Source organism: Anolis carolinensis, chromosome 1 (genome assembly GCF_035594765.1).
Source record: "Anolis carolinensis isolate JA03-04 chromosome 1, rAnoCar3.1.pri, whole genome shotgun sequence".
NCBI lineage: Eukaryota > Metazoa > Chordata > Lepidosauria > Squamata > Dactyloidae > Anolis > Anolis carolinensis.
The window spans coordinates 151,048,985-151,069,848 of NC_085841.1; the positions used below are offsets into that span (position 1 = coordinate 151,048,985).

Below are 20,864 nucleotides of genomic sequence, written 5' to 3' on the forward strand. Positions count from 1 at the left end.
TGACTTTGTCTTAGTTTTTTGAAGAGAATGTTTTATCTGGGGAGAGGGGTTCTTTTCTTCACACTGGACTAGGAGTGAAATCGGAGATCAACAGCCAGTGGAACAACCAAGGAATCGATCCTTTCTTGTCCAAGGCCACTGAGTTAGCCTTTTAGTTAAGCCATCACCTCTCAAACTATGTAAGTTCTTGTAAGGGCAAAAGGAGAAATCAATGCATAATATGATTACTCTGAGGATAAAAATAATCAAACCTTTCTAACACATAAGAAATCTACTTATTTCTAGAAATAATATCCTCTTTACACTCCTCTTTATTCACTTACTGGTACAACAGCATGGAAAGACTCCCTGAGTACACAATAACATTTTTGTGGCCATCCATATCTCTGCTCTTACAACACTAATATTGCTTTACTCCCTTTTCAAACAATTCAGACAACTAGGTTTGTTGTATCTTCTCCCATGAGAGCCCAACCCACCCACAAAATAAAGCAAAGCCACTCAGCACTCTGACTAGACAGCTATAATAAAATTACTAGACAAATATAATCTCATAGTGTGATATAATGGGGGAACAGATCAAATAGGGCGTGATATATTCCAACCTAACAAATGACAAGGATTTGCTTGTGTGTGAAATGCATAAAACCACCTGCTTTATTGCCTAGTGTTTCAGCTTTACTGCTAGGAAATCCTTGGAAAGTCCTGCAACATACTCATGTCTGAAATAATCCCAGCCAAAGGATTGTCTGCCAGCCTTCCATACTAAACAACTGCTGCCAAAATTATTGGGTCATCCCCAAAACTGAAAAGTACTGCCAATTTTGTATTCACATATCCAATAATCTAATGGCTGGGCAGTCTTGCAAGGCTGTAATCTTCACACTCATCTACCAATTTTTTTTTTTTAAACTTTTCTCCAGACAATTGGCTGCCTCTGACATTTGGCCGGTTCATTTCAGTTGGGAATTATTTACTCTCCTCTGCCCTTTCCCTATTACTTAGTTTTATACATCAGCTGCCCTCAATCTCACATGGAAGAGCAAAGGTTCCTTGGTAGCTGCATTTGCTTAGCTGAAGAGACACAAACAAAAACACCTTTGGACAGCATTTTCCCTACTCCTGTTCTAATATTATGGCAGTGAAAGAGCATGCAACTGAAAGTATATCTTAAAATTATCAATACTCTCTTTTACAAACTACAAACTAAATTTCTTTTCGTGTATATGCTTGTGCTAGAACACTCTTTGCAGTCTGGACTTCATTCATCTGTCCAATATTGTAGAACAGAAAGAATTAAGTATCACAATAGATACTGGAAAATGACCTGAGCTCTATAGTATTTTTTCATGTAATATAAAGTGATCTGAGACATAATTTTCCTTGTGCTTCATGCAGTACTAAAATCAAGATCAACTATATTCCAAATCAAAGTGTATGTTTTGTTTTGAGCAGTTCTTTGACATTCTCTAATCTTGTCATTGTCTTAAACCTGTATTTTCCAACATGTATACACATTCCAAAGTTCAGATAATTTACTGTTACTTAGACCTGCTGACCAGCAAAGTGTCACATGATCCAAGTATAGTAGGTACCTGTTTTGCCAGTCCTGTCCAAAACTCATGGAGTGTTCATATCCCAACTTAAACTTTTAAAGAACTCAGAGTTGATGTAAGAGACTGCACAGGTTTATGATCATAAAAATAGCAATTTATTTCTCTAAGTTTAATTGAACCTATGTCAAAAGTCCACACACCTAGGACAATAAATTCTGTTCTTTGATGAAGACTTGACAGTAGAATTCTGCCATCATCAATCTGTATGCTATAGACTGCTACTTGTTGAAAATGATACATATATTAGAGCCAGGAAGAAAGCTGTGCTAATTTAATTGGTCAGATCCCATTAGCCTGAATCACTTTAATCAATTATTTTATTAATAGAAAACTACATACCTCCTTATGGTACAATGGACCTAAACATAACACATTTTGAGACTGGCTTTCTGAGGAAACTATTTTTTTAATTATAATACTACATAGAATTTACATATATAGTATGTCTCGTTTTTCTTGTCAGCATATACTATGAACCCAGTCTAGACTGGAGGTAGTGAAAATGTTGCCCTCCAGATGTTATCAGATTGCCATTTCCACCACCATCCTTCCTCATTAACTACTGTAGTTTGGACTTATGAAAATTGCCATAAGCTGCCCACTCTACTCTTAGCCTAGATATAACTTCTTGAAATAGGAGGTTTTAAGCAGGGGCCAGTGAAGAGATTTCAGGGGATCCATCAGCTTGAATAGAAAACAAATCAACTTATTATATTTATTTCCTTTAACCCCTAACTGAAAGTTAGCATTTTCTTCACTTATGAATGATTGCTATAAATGAAAATGCTAATCACAGTGGCCAATTGCAACATTCACACTTGCCTTGGGCAGACAAGAGTTCTTTCTCCCACCCTGAACATTTCACAGATATATAAACCCAGCTTGCCTAGTTTCCAACAGACCTCACAACCTCTGAGGATGCCTGCCATAGATGTGGCTGAAACATCAGGAAAGAATGCTTCTGGAACATAGCCACAACCCAGAAAAATCACAGCAACACAATGGTGCTGGCCATGAAAGCCTCCAACAACACATTGACAATAGTATTAATCTTATATCACAGTACAGGTTTTTACGTAACTCAAAAAATTACTTATGCTCATCCATACTTTGAAATTACAGTGGTTCATAGACCCCATGCTAGATCACAAATGATCATTCCTGCTCTGTACAAACTATTGTGCAACATGCCAACACAACATTCTGAGAAGGGGGGCCATGCTTTTCACCTGACTGGCAAAGCATCTGTTGAACAAGACAGGTTAAGAACCCGTCTTAGGATAATGACAGCTCTGAAGATCCCCACCCCATATTTAAAATGCTCTATAACTTTATCAAGTTTCTCCTTCTGACATATCCAAAGTAAGACTTCTTTTAAAGAAGGATAAATGGTGTCTCATCTAAAAGATACCTGGGTTCTCTATTGACCTTTGATCACGTCATAACACAGTAGAAGGTACATTTTCCAGAAAATTCAGGATCCTGTGCTATGATTATATATCCTACCTGTTGCCATTCATAAATTGAATGTTGAGTTCTGGCAAGCACAAGTATATTATAGGAATTCTGGAGAACAAAGTGCAGGTTAAGTCATGAAGCAGCAGGAAAAAAAATTAGTTATTTCTGTCCTCACCATTACTATACAAAATATTATCAGGGTTAGAATGATGGTTCAGCCACTGAATTGATTGATTGATTGCAATAAATGACAATAGTATTAATTTGTCTGCATGTATTATAAACACACTCTGATTCTAGTCAGAATAACACATAAACATACATACACACACACACACACACACACACACACACACACACACACACATATATATATATATATATATATATATATATATATATATATATATATCTTGGCTGGATGATGATGTTAAGACTAAAAGCACTGATGCGCTTCATATATAAATTTTTTTTTAAAAAAAGACATCTGGCTCAACCTTTCATTTCTTTCTTTGCAACAATTAAAATGTTGATCTTGGCCAACAAACAACTTCATGGATTCCACTAATTCACTATTAGCAATTTTCAGCTTCATTCACCTTAAATCATTTAATATAAAACAATGTCTAGAATCTGTGAAAGTCTATATGGTTTCATGCAGTCCACAATAAGAACAGGCTACATCTCAAAAAAAAATCCACTTCGGAGGTTTTGGGAAATTGGGTAAGAGAAACTGTATCTTCTTTTTGCCAGAAAATCCAATTCCCAATAAAAAAAAGTTTCAGAAGTAGAAGAATTTTAGTAGCTCCTTTTTAATTTTTCTTCTTTATCACAAATAGTCTGTTTTAAACTCAAAGCAGCATCTTCAAAGTTGGGATTTAGATCTAAAACCTTCTTGAAATCCCCCAATGCTTCATCAAAGAATCCTGTCTCAAAAAAGAGAAAAAGATGTCTTAATTAACATAGAAGAATAGTGATATGTACTTTCTTCTGTAATGTTCTTTCACACTGTAATCTTATATTGTCTTAGTAGGGAATAAGCCCAATTGAAAAAACCAAAATTTACTTTTGAATATATACAGTATGTATGGTATTGTGATATTATTCTGTCACATAAAAGCACTGCTAAATTTCATTATCTTTTCGTCCTTTCGCCCAATCCTGAACGGAATTAGGCAATTCAGAGAAAATTGGCTGTCCTCCACCTTTCAGGATTGAACACCTACATAGTATGCTACCACACACAGGAGGTTTGGAAGGGAAAAATAATATATGAGATATCCATCATGCATATGGAGAAAAATAAACAATGACTTACAACAAAGAATTTTATGAAGAGTTTCCTCAACACTCCCAATATATATACTTACTGGACTATTGGATCCTATTAGGATCACAACCCAATGGGGATTATGATCTGTTAGGTTCATAACCTATTGGGCAGCAGAGTTTCAGAAGTGTTCCTTTAGTTTATTAGGTAACTAGCTGTGCCTGGCCACGCGTTGCTGTGGCAGAGTATGGTGATATGGGAAATAAAGTATTGAGGAATTGGTGGTAGTTACGGTAAAGGGTAAAGGTTTTCCCCTGACATTAAGTGCAGTCATGTCTGACTCTGGGGGTTGGTGCTCATGTCCATTTCTAAGCCAAAGAGCTGGTGTTGTCCGTAGACTCCCCCAAGGTCATGTGGCATGACTGCATGGAGCGCCGTTACCTTCCCGCCGGAGCGATACCTATTCATCTACTCTCATTTGCATGTTTTTGAACTTTAGGGTTGGCAGAAGCTGGGGCTAACAGTGGGGGCTCTCTCCGTTCCCCCAATTCAAACCTGCGATCTTTCAGTCCAGAAGTTCAGCAGCTCAGCGCTTTAACATGCTGCGCCATCAGGGGATATTATTTTCTAAAGCTTGTGAATATACAATATTTCTGATTGGGGGTTTTTTTTTCTGTTGGAGGCAAGTATGAATGCTGCAATTAGGCAAAATGATTAGCATGTAATGGCCTTGGAGCTTTAAAGCCTGATTGTTTCCTCCCTGAGGGAATTTTTTGTTGGGAGGTGTTAGTTGGCCCTGATTGTTTCCTGTCTGGAATTCCCTTGTTTTCAGAGTGGTGTTCTTTGCGATATTTTACATGCTTCTACTGTCTGTGGCCCTGAGAAAACAGAGGATTTGCCAGACTTTGATGATGGGAATACTTTGTTGGGAGGTGTTAGCTGGCCCTGATTGTTTCCTGTGTGGAATTCCCCTGTTTTCAGAGTGTTGTTTGTTGTTTGGAGCCCCCAGATGGCGTAGAGGACTAAGTGACTTAGTTGGGTTGCTGACCTGAAAGCTGCCAGGTTCGAATCCCACCCGGGGAGAGTGCGGATGAGCTCCCTCTATCAGCTCCAGCTCCATGCGGGGACATGAGAGAAGCCTCCCACAAGGATGGTAAACACATCAAAACATCTGGGCGTTCCCTGGGCAACGTCCTTGCAGACGGCCAATTCTCTCACTCCAGAAGCGACTCAAGTTGCTCCTGACACGAAAAAAAAGAGTGTTGTTCTTTATTTAGTGTTCTGATTTTAGAGATTGTATTGTTCTGTTTTATTATACCACATTAATTTTTATATATTCTGATTTTAGTGTTTTTGAATACTTTGAGCCAGATTGTATTCATTTTCACGGTTCACAGCAAAATAATAATAATAATAATAATAATAATAATAATAGTAATGACTTTGGTAATACACACTGCTTCACTCCCTTCTCAGTTTCCTTTCTGGAAGAATCCTTAGCTGGCCCTGATTGTTTCCTTTGTGGAATTCCCAATTTCCCTGCTTTCAGAGTGTTGCTCTTTATTTACTCTCCTGGTTTTAGAAATTATATTGTTCTGTATTATTCTACCACAGTAATTATTTCATATCACAGTAGAATCTCACTTATCCAACATTCGCTTATCCAATGTTCTGGATTATCCAACGCAGTCTGCCTTTTAGTAGTGAATGTTTTTGCAGTCAGTGTTTTAAATTCATTGTGATATTTTGGTGGTAAATTTGTAAATACAGTAATTACTACATAGCATTACTGCGCATGGAACTACTTTTTCTGTCAAATTTGTTGTATAACATGATGTTTTGGTGCTTAATTTGTATAATGATTACCTAATTTGATGTTTAATCAGCTTTTCCTGAATCCTTTCTTATTATCCAACATATTCACTTATCCAACATTCTGCCGGCCTGTTTATGTTGGATAAGTGAGACTGTACTGTATATTTATAATCTTATATTATCTGCTTAGAAGTGGATTATATGAGGCCCCTTCTACACAGCTGTATAAAATGTACAGCAAACTGAAGTGGATTATATGGCAGTGTGGACTCAAGATAATCCAGTTCAAAGCAGATAATATAAGATTATAAATGGGTTATATAGCTGTGTGGAAGGGCCTTGATTATCTGTCATATAATCCAGTTAAAATCAGATAATCTGTATTTTATAGGCAGTGGGGAAGAGGCCTAAGTGAGGCCTAACTCTGCCTGTCCCCTGGGCTGAGTGGGTTCCTAGGAGACCAAGTGGGCGGAGCTTAGCCTTCTAACTGACAGCAATTGGATAAAAACAATTATTCCTCTCCCTCTAATTAGGACTTTATTTTTCTTTTCTTTTTGTTGTATGAACGTAGCGGCATGGATGAGGGGTTGTGCTGTCAAGTTTAGTGTTTCTGGGATGTGTGGTTTTGTTGTTTTGTCCTAGGCCGAAATTTCATTACCCTTTTATATATATACTAGCTGTGCCCGGCCACACGTTGCTGTGGCTGGGACTTAATTTTTCTTTTCTTTTTGTTGTATGAACGTAGAGGCGTGGATGAGAGGTTGTGCTGTCAATTTTCGAGGTTGTGGAGCATTTAGTTTAGTTGTTTTGTCCGGTGCCGTGATTCCATTACCCTTTTATATATATAGATATAGATGGAAGATCACTGGGCACATAAATATCTTGATTCTATTTGACGCTCTCAGCAGACAAAGATTCATGTAGACTTCTTTAAAATAATGTTTGTTTTACTCATAACTCCATAAATAAACAGGTACATTTCTTGTCAGGTTAAACCTCAAAACATTTCAGTTTGTATCTTTAACTTATAGTCTTTAACAGTCTCTTCAAAACTATATTGCTCTGTACAGCTCTCTTTCATAAAAGTCTACTTCCAAAGGACTCAAGCCTCAACTGTCTTCTAACTCCTAGCACTGGCTTCTGTACTCAGACTCAAGCCTCAACTGACTTCTGTCATCCTTTTTAAACTGCATTCTAAACCATCACTGAACTAGTCAAATGGTCTTCTTTCCTTCCTTCTCCTTATACATGTGTTGCCTAATAGCAGCCAAGGCACTTCATCTACTTTTTTTCCCAATGACATCACAGAGAGTCATTTAACCTAGCCACCGCCAAGCGGCTGCTCCTTTGTGTTGTCAAAGGCTTTAATGCCTGGAATCACTGGGTTGCTGTGAGTTTTCCGAGCTGTATGGCCATGTTCCAGAAGCATTATCTCCTGACATTTCGCCCACATCTATGGCAGCAACCTCAGAGGTTGTGAGGTCTGTTGGAAACTAGGCAAGTGGGGGTTTTATATCTGCGGAATGTCCAGGGTGGAAGAAAGAACTCTTATATGTTTGAGGCAAGTGTAAATGTTGTATTTGGCCAGCTTGATTAGCACTGAAAAGCCTTGCAGCTTCAAAGCCTGGTTGTTTCCTTCCTGGGGTAATCCTTTGCTGGCCCTGATTATTTATTGTCTGGAATTCCCATTTTTAGAGTGTTGTTCTTTATTTACTGTCCTGTTTTAAAGTTTTTAAAATACTGGAAGCCAGATTTTGTTCATATTCCTTTCTGTTGAAATTGCCCACATCCTTGTGGATTTCAATTGCTTCTCTGTGTAGTCTGATAGGCAGTAAGCAGCCAGGCTTTGAAGCTGCAAGGCTTTTCAATGCTAATCAAGGTGGCAAATTGCAACATTCACACTTGCCTCAAACAGAGTAGAGTTCTTTTTCCCACACTGGAGATTCCACAAATATACAAACCCCACTTGCCTAGTTTCCAACAGACCTCACAACCTCTGAGGATGCCTGCCATAGATGTGGATGAAACATGGATAGTGAAGGGTAGTGTGCCAAGTTTGGTCTAGATTCATCAAGCCATGGAGGAGTCTTTGTGGTACCAACCAACCAACCACAAATGTGCATACTTTGACATATATACATATACATATAGAACCATAGAGTTGGAAGAGACCTCATGGGCCATCCAGTCCAACCCCCTGCCAAGAAGCAGGAAATATATTAAAACAATCACAATTTACATATACAATACAAATACTTCCATACCTAGCCTATACAATATTAATCCTCTGTTATAATATGGGACTTCAAAATCAGGTTGGGCCTCTATAGCGGCTGTATAATCATCCATTGCTTCATAAAAGTCAACTCTCAAGTACTTTATCTGCCCCCTGTTGTTAAGTGCTGTTGCCATATCGTGGCAGGAGCTCTTGCTAAAGAAGAAAGAGAAAAGGAGACAATTAAATACATTTCAAACATTTTTATCTTAATACACAGTTTTGGTAGAATATGAGAAAAAAATAAACAGATTAATAAAAAATCAATTTGTAAAAAAGCAATACTCCGCAGGGACACCGAAATCTGGGGATGCTTACGTTCCATTATGTACTATGACAGTTTGTAGTTTTCTACAGCTTAGCAAACTGTCATGAATTCTGGAAGTCCAAAAACTCATGGAGAACCAATGTTGGGGAGCCACAGTATTAGAGCAAGTAATACAGTGCTTGAATATAAAATGGGGAGGGATGGAGAATGAAGATTTGCTTTTTGGATTTATATCTATGTTTGTGTGTGCGTATTCTGAATGCGTAGTTTTGCCCAGGTGTCGGAGGGCTGCTCCCCCCCCCCCCCGCTTTCTCCCTTCTCCAGCTCAGAGAAGGCCAGCCTCACAACATCTCCATGGCAACTCTCTTTGGGTAAGCTCTTTCCTTCCTTCCTCCTTTTCCTCATACACCTTCCCTCTCTTCTCTTTCTTTGCTTCCGTTCCCTCATATCTTTCTCTTCTTTCCTCCCCTTATACCTTTCCCTTTCGTCCTTCCTCTTTTTTCTTCCTTTCCTTGCTTCCTCCCTTCCCCTCATACACATGTTGCCTTGCAGCAGTCAATGCACTTCACCACTTTTCCCAGTGACCTCACAGAGGGCCACTTCACCCTAGCCACAACTCATCTGCCTGTTCCTTTCCTTTCCCTAATCTCAGAGCCTGAAAGGAGTGGTTCTGTTAGGAATTGTGGGAGTTGGAGTCCAAAACACCTGGAGGGCCAAAGTGTGTCCATGCCTGTTCTAAACCATCACTGAACCAGTCACATGGTCTGCAGCCCACTCCCACTGCTTTAAGTACATAGAGCTAAGATAACTGCAAACCAAAGAAAACATACACTTCAGGAAATAAACCAACACATTTTAAAACAAGACAAAACATTAAATAGAGGAGGCTTGAGAAGGTTGCTATCTCCAACAAATGTGTTATTTTTATCAAAGTCTACTTCACTTTTGTCTCTTGAATGCATGATATAAAGTAAGTTGTTTTATGGGAGAGTATATATTTATTTTGGGCACTGAAAGATACTTCTAAACCTCTGATGTTTTTTATGCACTGGCAAAGTTTTGTTTTCCTAACAGATCAGAGATAACAGGTTATTCAGTCTAACAACTGAAACCATTGCCTTGCATATATCTGGTTTTATACAAGAGAAGATTCTACTCTAAAGGGTTTTTGGCTCCTCTCTGAAAGGAAGATCATGCTTTTCTTTAAAAAAAGTTTAGTGTTTTTCCAAAAGGTTATAAATGCCATTTTCCAAAACCTATTTAGATCTCCTTTCCAGGCATTACACTGAAATCAAAGTAACAAGTGCCTCCTCTTTGGTTTTTGCATCACCAATGCATAGCACAGGATTCATTCATTCTAAAGTAAAGCTTGAAAAAGCTACTTCTGACAGTTTAAGAAATATAGCTGTATCCACGGATCCAATCATCCACTGCTTGTAAATATATATATATATATATATATTTAAATCCATCCTGATTCCTTCCATCGCCACCCCTTGTCTCAACCAAACAATCCCCTCCTCCAAACACATGGACTCGCCTCCTTCCGGAGCATGCGCACTGATCAATATAGCGGCTGTAGAGTTCTTCTGCTTTCTCAAACCGCTGCTCCTGGAAATTTGCCTCCGCCGAAGACAGCAAGTCTGATGCTGCTTCAGCGACTAGCTTTGGATCCATTGTGGGCTTTTAAAAATGCTGTTTGGAGGCAGAAAGAGGATGCAATCCAGTAGCAGAGCCCAAACCTTCAGCCACGTACCAAGATTTCCCTCTTCCTTGTGTAACGTCAGTGGGAACGCCCCGCCCACAACGTATTCAATAGAATAGCCAGGCTGTTTTCAACTTCCGGGTTCTAAATACGCATGCGCCTTCCAGTGTGTGTAACTTGGCCCTTTAACTACCATGGCTCAATGCTGTGGAAGGATCAGATTTGCAATTGGAGAGGTACTAGCAGAGTGCAGAGAAGGCTAAGGGCGCCATAGCATTGAGCTCATGGCAGTTCAAAGTGGTGTCAAACTGCATTAATTATACAGAGTAGATGCAGTTTCTATGCTTGACTTTCCTGCAGAAATGTATGTTGGAAACTTCTCTTAGAAGAAAAAAAATTCTGAAAAAGATAATTAGGGTAATATTTCAGAGTTCACAGATTAGTACATTATTATTATTATTATTATTATTATTATTATTATGTTTAATGTGTTGTCGAAGGCTTTCATGGCCGTAATCACTGGGTTGCTGTATGGCCATGTTCAAGGAGCATTCTCTCCTGACGTTTTGCCCACATCTATGGCAGGCATCCTCAGAGGTTGTGAGATCTGTTGGAAACTAGGCAAGGGGGGTTTATATATCTGTGGAAAGTCCAGGGTAGGAGAAAAAACTCTGTCTGTTTGAGGCAAGTATGAATGGTGCAATTGGCCATCTTGATTAGCACTGAATAGCCTTGCAGCTTCAAAGCCTGGCTGTTTCCTGCCTGGGGAAATCTTTTGTTGGGCAGTGTTCGCAGGCCCTGATTGTATTTTGTCTGGAATTCCCCTGTTTTTGTGTGTGTTTTTTTATTTACTGTCCTGATTTTAAAGTTTTTTTTTAAATACTGGTAGCCAGATTGTGTTCATTTTCAGATTTTGTTCATTTTCAGAAAACAGGAATTCCAGACAGGAAAAAAATGAGGGCCAGCTAACACCTCCTAACAAAGGATTCCTCCAGGCAAGAAGAAGCCAGACTTTGAAGCTAAAAGGCCATTCAACATTCACACTTGCCTCAAGAAGACAAGAAATTTTTCTCCCACCTTGGACCTTCTACAGATATACAAACTCCACTGGCCTAGTTTCCAATGGACCTCACAGCCTCTGAGGAAGCCAGCCATAGATGTGGGCAAAAGTCAGGAGAGAATGCTTCTGAAACATGGCCATACAGCCCGAAAAACTCACAGCAACCGATTATTGTGTTTAATTATATCCCGCCTTCTCTCTCCATACGAAGACTCAAAGCAGCTCACAATTAAAAGTATTACAATATAACTTAAAATATACAATATACAAATATTAAAACAGTATTAAACATCATTAATATTAAAAAAATCAAGTTAAAACCATAAAAGCATGTAAAACCACAGCACCCCGTCTTAAACATATTGTTGCAATACTAATAATTCCAATAATGTTGTTAATGAAACTACATGAAACATAATGTAAAGGATGATTGCAGAGTCCTGCTAGTGTGCAACACATACATTCTTAGTTTAGAGGCCCTTCCAGACAGGCCCAATATCCCAGGTTCTGATCCCAGGTTTTCTGTTTGTCCTGTTATTCTGATTATCTGGCAATGTGGACTCATATAATCCAGTTCAAAGCAGAAAACTTGGGATCATATCCTTGGATATAGGGCCTGTCTGGAACGACTCTAGTTTACATCAAGCTGTACTACAGTGGCATGCTAGTCATGGTCCAGATCCCATTAGTTTCAATGGGAGCTTATTATGACTAAGGTCCCATCTACACTGCCACATAATGCCGTGTAGATGGGGCCTTACAAAACAGTTGTGTGTGTATATTTTTCTCAGGCCCCTTCTACATTGCCATATAAAATCCAGATCATCTGTTTTGAATGTGGATTATCTGATGTGATCATCTGGATTATATGGTAGTGTAGAAGGGGCCTCAGAGGATGCTTAAATTCATAAGATTTATTTCCAGGGTATAAAGAAATGCAGGTTGAGTCTGTATCCAGTTGAGTAAAAGGAGCACAATACATTACAACCTGAGTGGTTTTACGATGAATTTCTCAGCTAAAATTAGTGACATGAATTCAAGAAGACTCTTAGGTATTTAACACTGCCTGAGTTCAGTCCTGTTAACACTGGAGTTATTGTAATACTAATTTTGATGCAGTTTTAAAATAAATTCACAGCCCAGTGGAGAAGACTGAAACACATGTTGTAGGAAGATGTCTCAGCCAGTAATTAGTCTCTATTCTAATTTGTTCTTTATCCTTTGAGTACTGAGCCAAAGAAGCCTCAAATGCACTTTGAGCTATAATGGAAAGCACAGTTTGTGATTCTAAAAAATATCTAAAACAGACGTGTACATTATGCCGAAAATAGATTCATTTTTGAGCTGTTTGGAAACTCAGCATGGCTTCACAGTATCACCTCAAATGAACATTGATTTGACTCCTCTAACATTTTATTCCAAAATTTAAAAAATGAATAAAATGTGTGTACTGTGACTGTCACATTTTTCCTCTCAAGCATAGACCATTACACAGGTTTCTGAGCCTGGTTTCAAACTTCTGCTGCTTTATCTGCCAGTTTTGCTCCCCGCCTCAAAGGTCAGGTCCAAACATTCTCTCTCTGAAGAGAGCTGTAATTAGGGCTACATCTATACTACAGAATTCTGTTTGACACCTCTTTAATTGCCATGGCTCGGTGCTGTGGAATTGCAGGAATAGCAGTTTGGTGGATCATCAACACTCTGTGAGACAAGGCAAAAGACCATGTAAAAGACAACTTCCATAATTTCACAGCACTGAGCCATGACAGCTAAACTGGTGTCAAACTGCATTAATTCCACAATGTAGATGCAGCCTAAGTCTAGAATAAAATATGATGGAGCCTTCCTCCTCTATGCCTCACCGAAGGCATATGTCCTCATCTTATTTTAGTTGCTACAAACTCAGTTCAAAGTGCAAAGCTAACTTTAAGTCTCCTTGAAATTCAAAAGGTTTCAAAAACGGAAACTTTTTGCTGCCCTCCATTTCCACCTTTCAGAAAGTGGGGCTAGTTACATATCCAGCTCCTGCTGAGATTTTCTCAAAGGGCTATCATGCTATCACAATCTGAAATTTGACAAGGAAAAGGGAAGCAGGGAGGATAGGATCCTGGCTTCTGTTGTTGGACTTACAACAAATTCCTTGTAAAATGCCGCCATCAAGGGGGGGGGGGGGGGGAGGTCAAAATGCATCTGATGACTATGGCTCAGACAATGTTGCAAAACTCCACATACTGCTCTTTCCTTGGAAAGAGTGCCCAGGAAACATGATGCAAACATGGCATAGATTGACTGGCAGCTGGAGTTTTGCACCATTTCCTGAGCCCCGTAGCTTCCTATATCAAAGACATCCAAAAGTATTACTGTACTGAATTGAAATGAATGAATTGAAAAGTAACACTGATCAAGGCCACACATTTAGGGTCTAAGCAGAGAATCCTTTGTCAGTATATGTTCACAAACTATAGATTAAAATTTTGTGGGATTTCTGTTATGGGAAGAATGGAGATTTAGCTCAAATTGTTGTAATACCCCACACAAGTACAGATATGTGAGAGGGACAGCATTATAGCTGCTCTGGTCCTGAAGCCAAAATATTATTTCAAATAAATTGATCTTTTGGTAATACACATGTCTGTAGTGAACAAAAAATAACAAAATATCTGGGAAATGAACATCAAAAAGATTTTTTTAAAAATAAAACAAGATAACATAACCACAAATTCCTAATATGTTAATGCAGCCAATATTTTGATTTGCTTTACCTTACTTTATAAAATCATTTATGGTGTTCATTTCTTGGGCATTATTTTGTGGTTGGTTTAGTGTTTTCTGTAAATAGTATTGTTCGTATCTCCATATGAACACAGAATTTGTGATCAACCAGAGATAATTCACCCAATTTATAACAGATCTTGGCATTTTAAATAACCTTAAAAGTGAAACATATTTCAGCTAAATTACTAGGTTTTATGAAACAACAGCAGAAACGGAACAAAAAACGATGAAGGTATGTTTGAAATGGTTATCACAGAAGATCTCTTGAAATTTGGCAGCCAGTTTCTTTACTGCACTGTATGTTTCCACATAAGATACATGGTCATCCACTGGCTCACTAGCTAGCAACCTTAAAGAGTAGATGTCTGCTTGGCCAACCCCAACTGCATAAATCTCAGTTCCAGAAATAGGATCTCTGAAAGTCACTACTTCAATCTCAGCCTGAGGATGACTGCTTAGATAGCTAGACCTATCATAGTACCCACAGTTAATGGACTGATATAGGACAGTCTGCTTCATGGAAGCTCTGTCAGTTATGTCTAAAAATTAAACTTAACCTTGACTGTAGTAGTATAATTCACCACTGCAACCCAAGTTGGTTTTCTCCCCACATCCAAGGGGTCAATCATTTTGGCCAAAAAGGCTTTCAAACATCTCTAATCAGATACAGTGGGAGCTGTCTGTTATAGATTAACTGTCATTGCTCTATTGCAGAACAAAATTAAATGCCTTTCCCAGCACACACCAAAAAACAACACACTCATCCCTCCACACCCCAACCCCAACCACAACCACACAGCCTCCAATGCCACATCAATGCGAAACTATGGAGTTCAACATAGCTGCAGCTCTAGGATAAAAGCTATCTCTGTCTGTTCTTGTTTTTGTCACCCTGTACTGTCTGCCAGATGGCAATAATTCAAAAAGAGAATATGCCGGGTGAGATGGATCCCCAAGAATGTGCTGAGCTTTCTTAAGGCTGTGGGACCGATACAGCTCTTTCAAAGAACAGCCAATGATTTTTTGTGCAGAAGTGGTGACCCTTTGGAGTGCCTTCCTGTCTGCCACTGTGCAGTTACCAAACCATGTGCAGATGCAATAGGTTAGGACACTCCCTATAGTACAGTGGTAAAGTCACTAGCAGTTTTTCATTCACTTGTTGGTTCCTTAGAAGTCTCAGGTAGTAGTCTCTGCTGGGCCCTCTTAAATCAACCATGCCATACGGGTGCCCCAGGTCAGATCCTCCTTAAAAGTGACACCCACTCCACCCGGTCTCCATTTATGACCAAGGGCTGGATTTCTGATCTGTTCTTTCTATAGTCTACTATGAGCTCCTTGGTCTTACTGGTATTAAGAATCAGATTATTGTTCCTGTACCATGGGACAGTAATATTACCGGACTTTGTGCAGATACATGAACCTGTGGATAATACAAACTCTATTGTCATTTAGATCAATAATTGAGTTAATGAAAAGAGTGTAGCTCATACAAGGGGCCTAAATCAATCAATAAGTGAAAACCTTTATATCAGTTTCACAAGTAATACAGCAATGCAGTTTACTCAGAATTAAATGTGATAGTGTCCAGTGGATTATTCCCAAGTAAATAGGTAGGGGATAGCAATCAAAATTTATATTATGCTATTTTTATATTAAAAAGTAAAGTTCACACAACTTAAAAGAGTTGTAGGCTGCATGTGTTCCACCAAAGATCTAACTTGACAGTAATCTGAATCCAAGTTTCTTTGACTTTAGTAACCAGTAAATGTGTAACAGAACTTGGGGTAAGTTAGGAAAAGCAAAAACAAAGAGATCTCAATAGCCAGAGCAATTTAGCTGCCTTGGTTTGAAGCAAAAGTTTATTCCCCACACTACCCTGTACTGTTTTTCCTTTTGAGGCAGATTTCAAGAAGTTCCTGGCCAAAAAGTAAGCAGGGTGACAGTAAAGAAAGTCACCAGTTGTATCCACCCTTTTCCCAACCCTCTGTCTCCATTTGAAACACCAAGTACTCTGAGAAACCTTCTCAGTAGTCACACTATTAGAAAAAAAACCTCACAGGAAGAAATATAGAGTACAGTTATTGTGCTTCAGATAATGATCAATTATCCCAACCATCAGGAGTTGAGATAGCCAATTTCAACTGGCCAAGGATGCTACCTGCAGTGATCATAGACCACAAATGTAAAGCAGTGTCCATAATAAACAGAAAACAGGATTGGAAGGGGAAAATCACTGCTAATGAACATCAAATTACAATTAATAAAGAACCAGATAAGATGGTTAAAACATCTTTGCACATATTGTACATTCATCTAAATCTAATATGTGGTTAGCCTTAAGCAGTCAGCCAACTGAAAGGTTAAAAACGATAGTTTCATCAAGTTCCCATACATCCTGAATAAAGGTAATTCACATTTTGAGTACATTACTGTGTAGAGAATGGTCATAAACTTGCACATGTTGTTCTCAGCACAGTGCCAGAAAGCAAAAGGCTAGGTGTTGGCTTGTCTACATGGAACATCCTCATATAAACTCCTATTCAAAATCTTGATATGCCAAGTTCACAGAGTCTAAAAGTACATGTCACTGGTATCAAGAGAGCTGAAATCTGGCAGCTTCCTGAAAATGTAATTCAGTTTTGTTACTGCAGCTGAAATAGGCACAAGAGAACAAACGGCTATTCAAGAAGACTGAGCATAGAGGGCTATTTGTCATCTTCATAACTGACTTCACTGGAGCAAGGAAGTGCAGCATACCCCATGGTGCATTACCTCCCTCAGACTGGATTTTCAGCACAAAAATCAGTATGAATCATCTGACCTCATTGCAGATGGGACAGCAGCTTCCATTTGGTGCAAATCCATCCAACGGCCCTTGCTATGGAAATTGCCTTCTTCTAAACATCCACCAGTATGAATCTCTATCCATTTCCGAAAGATGCCATTGTCAAAAGCACCCCAAAACAGAGAGCATAAAAACGCCATACCCCCTTGCCCTTAGCCAGATTATCAGGGCCAGATTATCCGTGGATCAGTTGTCTGAAATTTTAGGGCTAAGAATGAATTCACATATTGTTTTTTGTGTTGCTATTGCAATTTATTTATTTATTTATTTATTTACTTACTTACTTACCATATTTCTACCCCACCCTTCTCAATCCCGAGGGGGAGCAGCCTCACGTATCAGCAGCAATTCAATGTCTTAAAATAACATACAACTGGTAAACATCTATATTAAAAAGAGAGAATTAAAACATCTAAAACAATTATATCAATTATTAAAATCACATAATCCAAAGTCATAATCCAGGGCCATTCCAAAACGAATAGCTTTCACACATGTTCACAAGGGAGACCATGCTTTGGTAACTGTTTCAGATGCCCGACCACCTTAAGATGTGTTCATCTTGATCAAAGAAGGTGTTCCCTCAGTCCCAATAAGAAACCCTGGCGTAAGTTGCTCTACTACCTTCTTCCCTGTTAAGCCTGTTTTTAAAGCACTTTGTTTCATTATACTTAACATTCTTATCTTCATGCAAAAAAGAATTAAAAATAACCTGAATTTGATGATCTTTTGAGTGTTTATTACAGCAGTCACTGGGAAAAAAGATGGCATGTGTATGAGGGAAAGGGAGGAAAGAAGGAAAAAGAAGGCAAAGAACAGAAAGAAGGGAGGAAGAGAGGGAGGGGAGAATAAAGAGGGAAGGAAGAAAGGGAAAAGGTATTCTGGGAGAGAAGGAAAGGAGGAGAAAGAAGGAAAGAAAAAGGAGGGAGGGGATAAGGCATATGAAGGAAATCAAGGGAAGAAAAGAAAGAGGTGGGAAGGAAGGAAGGAAGGAAGGAAGGAAGGAAGGAAGGAAGGAAGGAAGGAAGGAAGGAAGGAAGGAAGGAAGGACGGAAGGAGCGAGCCACAAAGAGCCTGCCCACCATTGCCAGAGTGTTGCCATCGAGATATTGTGAGGTAGGCTGTAACGGAAAACCTTATTTTATTGGTAAATTTTGCCTATGTTATTTAATGTTGATTTAGAGATAAAAGTGGGCAGAAGTTAGCTACTGATGATTGGCCATGTGTCACCATGGTAACGTAGCTGCTTTGGTAGAAATGTAAATTTCTAAGCTAGTGAAAGGGGCGGAGCTAGCTGGAGGAGAAAAGGAGATGTTTTAAAAAGAGTTATGTTGATGTTTCTAGTGAGGGAAACTAGAGAAAAGATGTGTGTGTCTAGTATTCAGTTATGGTAGTCTCTAGCCGGGAGAGCTAAAGGGAAAAGGATCCTAGTTTAAGTTTGGAACTTCCGTTGAAATACTGAAGGAAAAAGTGACTATTCTTGAGTCAGATCTGGGGTTTCTAGTGAGGAAGAGCTAAGGAAAAGGAATATGGTAGAGACAAAGTTTCAGTCAAGTTGTTAATGTTGAAGAATGAAAGATATGGTTTATATTGTATATAAGTGAAACTGAAGAAGTAAACTATTGCAACCAGTTACGATTTTTTTGGACTAAAGAAACCATAAATAAATAATACTCTGTTTTAAATAAAGAAAGTGTTTCTGAGTGGTGAATTGCTCGACTTAGGATCAGCAGAAGATTTGTCTCACATATTTCCCCTCAGTGACATATCATATCGTACATGCACACGTACAGACTCAAGGGTTTATAGCTGGCAGTGGCTGGGATCCTGAAAGAAGGATTGCCCCCTGCCTGTTTATGAAGTGGACCCTTGCATAGGCCTTCTCAGAGCTGGAGAACAGAGGAAGAAGATGGGCAGCAGCCCCTCCGACATCCGGGCAATACTGGTTACATACACTATTATATTACTATAAATTCCAGTAGCCCTAGAAAGCACATAGAATAATAATAATAGTAATAATAATAATAATAGTAATAATAATAATAATAATAATAATAATAATAATAATAATTTTATTTTTATACCCTGCCTCCATCTCTCCAGAGGGACTCGGGGCGGCTTACAAATATAAAACAAGCATACAATGGTATCAAGTATAAAAAACACACAGATAAAAATTAAAAAGCATAAAATAAAATCACAATCATTGTAAAACACAGGTTAAAACGCAGCGATGAAATCATAAGATGAACTGGGCAAAGTGCACTGAGTGAAACTTGTAAACATGAAGGAAGTTAAGGTGCTATAAGATCATGGGGAGAATCTTAAACTAGGGTGAACCCTGTGGCTATATCGAAGAGTTAACCAACAGATACAACCGGTCAAAAGTAACTGCTAGTATAAAGGTTTAGCGTATAATGGGCGGTACTTATTTAAAAGCCTGTGTGAAGAGCCAGGTTTTCAGGCTCTTCCTAAACGCTTCCAAGGTGGCAGCTTGCCTAATTTCCCTGAGGAGAGCGTTTCAGAGCCGGGGGGCCACCATGGAGAAGGCCCTTTCCCTCGTCCCCACCAACCGCACTTGTGACGGAGGCGGAAGCGAGAGGAGGGCCTCCCCCGATGAACGAAGAGATTGTGCAGGTTCGTAGGGGGAGATGTGGTAACAAAGGTAAGTGGGTCCCAAACAGTTCAGGGCTTTGTAGGTCAACACCTGCACCTTGAATTGGGTCTGGAAAATAAACGGCAGACTAAGAAACGCTGGTACTTTCAGTCATTTAGAGAGCTGAACAAGTCCAACATAGAAACTGAAAAGACTGCCAAACTGGATTTCCAGGTATATTCTACTGAAAAACAATTGTATGTACAATTAACATATCAGGTAAAAAAAAGGATGAACTCCCCTTTTTAGGTGCTCCCTTTCTAAACAGAGTTAAAAGGCTCTGAATCCTGGACTGCTATTTAAAAACAAAGTTTCCCTTGGTACTTTTTGATAGAATTATGACACCAGGGAAGCATGAGCTATTATTTACTAGCCTCGATGAAAGTTGTTTCATCCTTTCACCAAGAACTCTATGAGCCATGCTGGCACAATGGTTTAATAGTCCCTTGTGTCAGCTGGACTGCTGACCTGAAGGTCGCCGATTTGAATATGCGGGATGGGGTTAGCTCTCATCTGTCAGCTTTAGCTTGTGGGGACATGAGAGAAGCATCCCAGCAGGATGGTAACCCATTTGGGTGTCCCCTGGGAAATGTCTCTGTAGATGGCCAATTCTCTCACACCAGAAATGACTTGCAGTATGTTCTCAAGTCACTTCTGACATGATTTTTAAAAAAACCCCAAGAATTATGAAGTTGTTTCAGCACTTCTGAGATCTCAGACATAGAAATTGCACTCTGTCTCTGGCATTATATGGCTCCCAGGATGCCATCCCAGGGGACATCACACTGTAGTCTTAATTCTAAGCACATTTCTGATTATCGAAATTACTTTGCACTCTTTTGGTCCAAAGGGACATCTAAGGCAATCACAAGCACGGTTTAAAATGAAATCAGTCTATTCTGGCTAGATACAATCCAATCTAACCCATGCCTTCAAGTCAATAAAGTATGAGATTACTGAAATCTCAGGTGAATCCTTAATAAATTATTATAATATTCATTCCTGGCTCTTATGTCAACATGAACATTACAAACCCGTCACAAAAGATGGCAAATTCACACACACACCCAGGCCGTCATAAAATCCTTTCCTTGCTGAAATATACGTATTGACTTTATAAT

The 20,864-nt window shown here is 39.0% G+C and overlaps 1 protein-coding gene across 2 annotated transcripts; it reads right to left on the minus strand.

Moving 5' to 3' along the window:
* Positions 1-1,688: 1,688 nt before the first annotated feature.
* Positions 1,689-20,803, minus strand: ttc32 (tetratricopeptide repeat domain 32). 2 transcript variants are annotated; one of them, XM_062984057.1, is made up of 3 exons: positions 17,800-20,803; positions 8,424-8,590; positions 1,689-4,000 (listed from the first exon to the last, which is right to left on the minus strand). In XM_062984057.1, the coding sequence occupies exons 1-3, from the start codon at positions 17,856-17,858 to the stop codon at positions 3,873-3,875; spliced, it is 354 nt and encodes a 117-aa protein (XP_062840127.1). In that variant the 5' UTR covers positions 17,859-20,803; the 3' UTR covers positions 1,689-3,872. The 2 variants fall into 2 exon arrangements, with proteins under 2 accessions (XP_062840127.1, XP_003215506.1); XM_003215458.4 differs by lacking the exon at positions 17,800-20,803 and adding an exon at positions 10,243-10,517.
* Between the last annotated feature and the right edge of the window lie 61 nt (positions 20,804-20,864).

Bases quoted from the DNA above. Each gene is read 5' to 3' on its own strand.
- ttc32 (XM_003215458.4), bottom strand. From the start codon at position 10,379: ATGGATCCAAAGCTAGTCGCTGAAGCAGCATCAGACTTGCTGTCTTCG. The intron at 8,591-10,242 runs GCGAGTCCATGT...TTTCTTCTTTAG, and splicing joins TGCGCATGCTCCGGAAGGAG to CAAGAGCTCCTGCCACGATA. The intron at 4,001-8,423 runs GTATGGAAGTAT...TTTTTGAGACAG, and splicing joins ATTAATATTGTATAGGCTAG to GATTCTTTGATGAAGCATTG.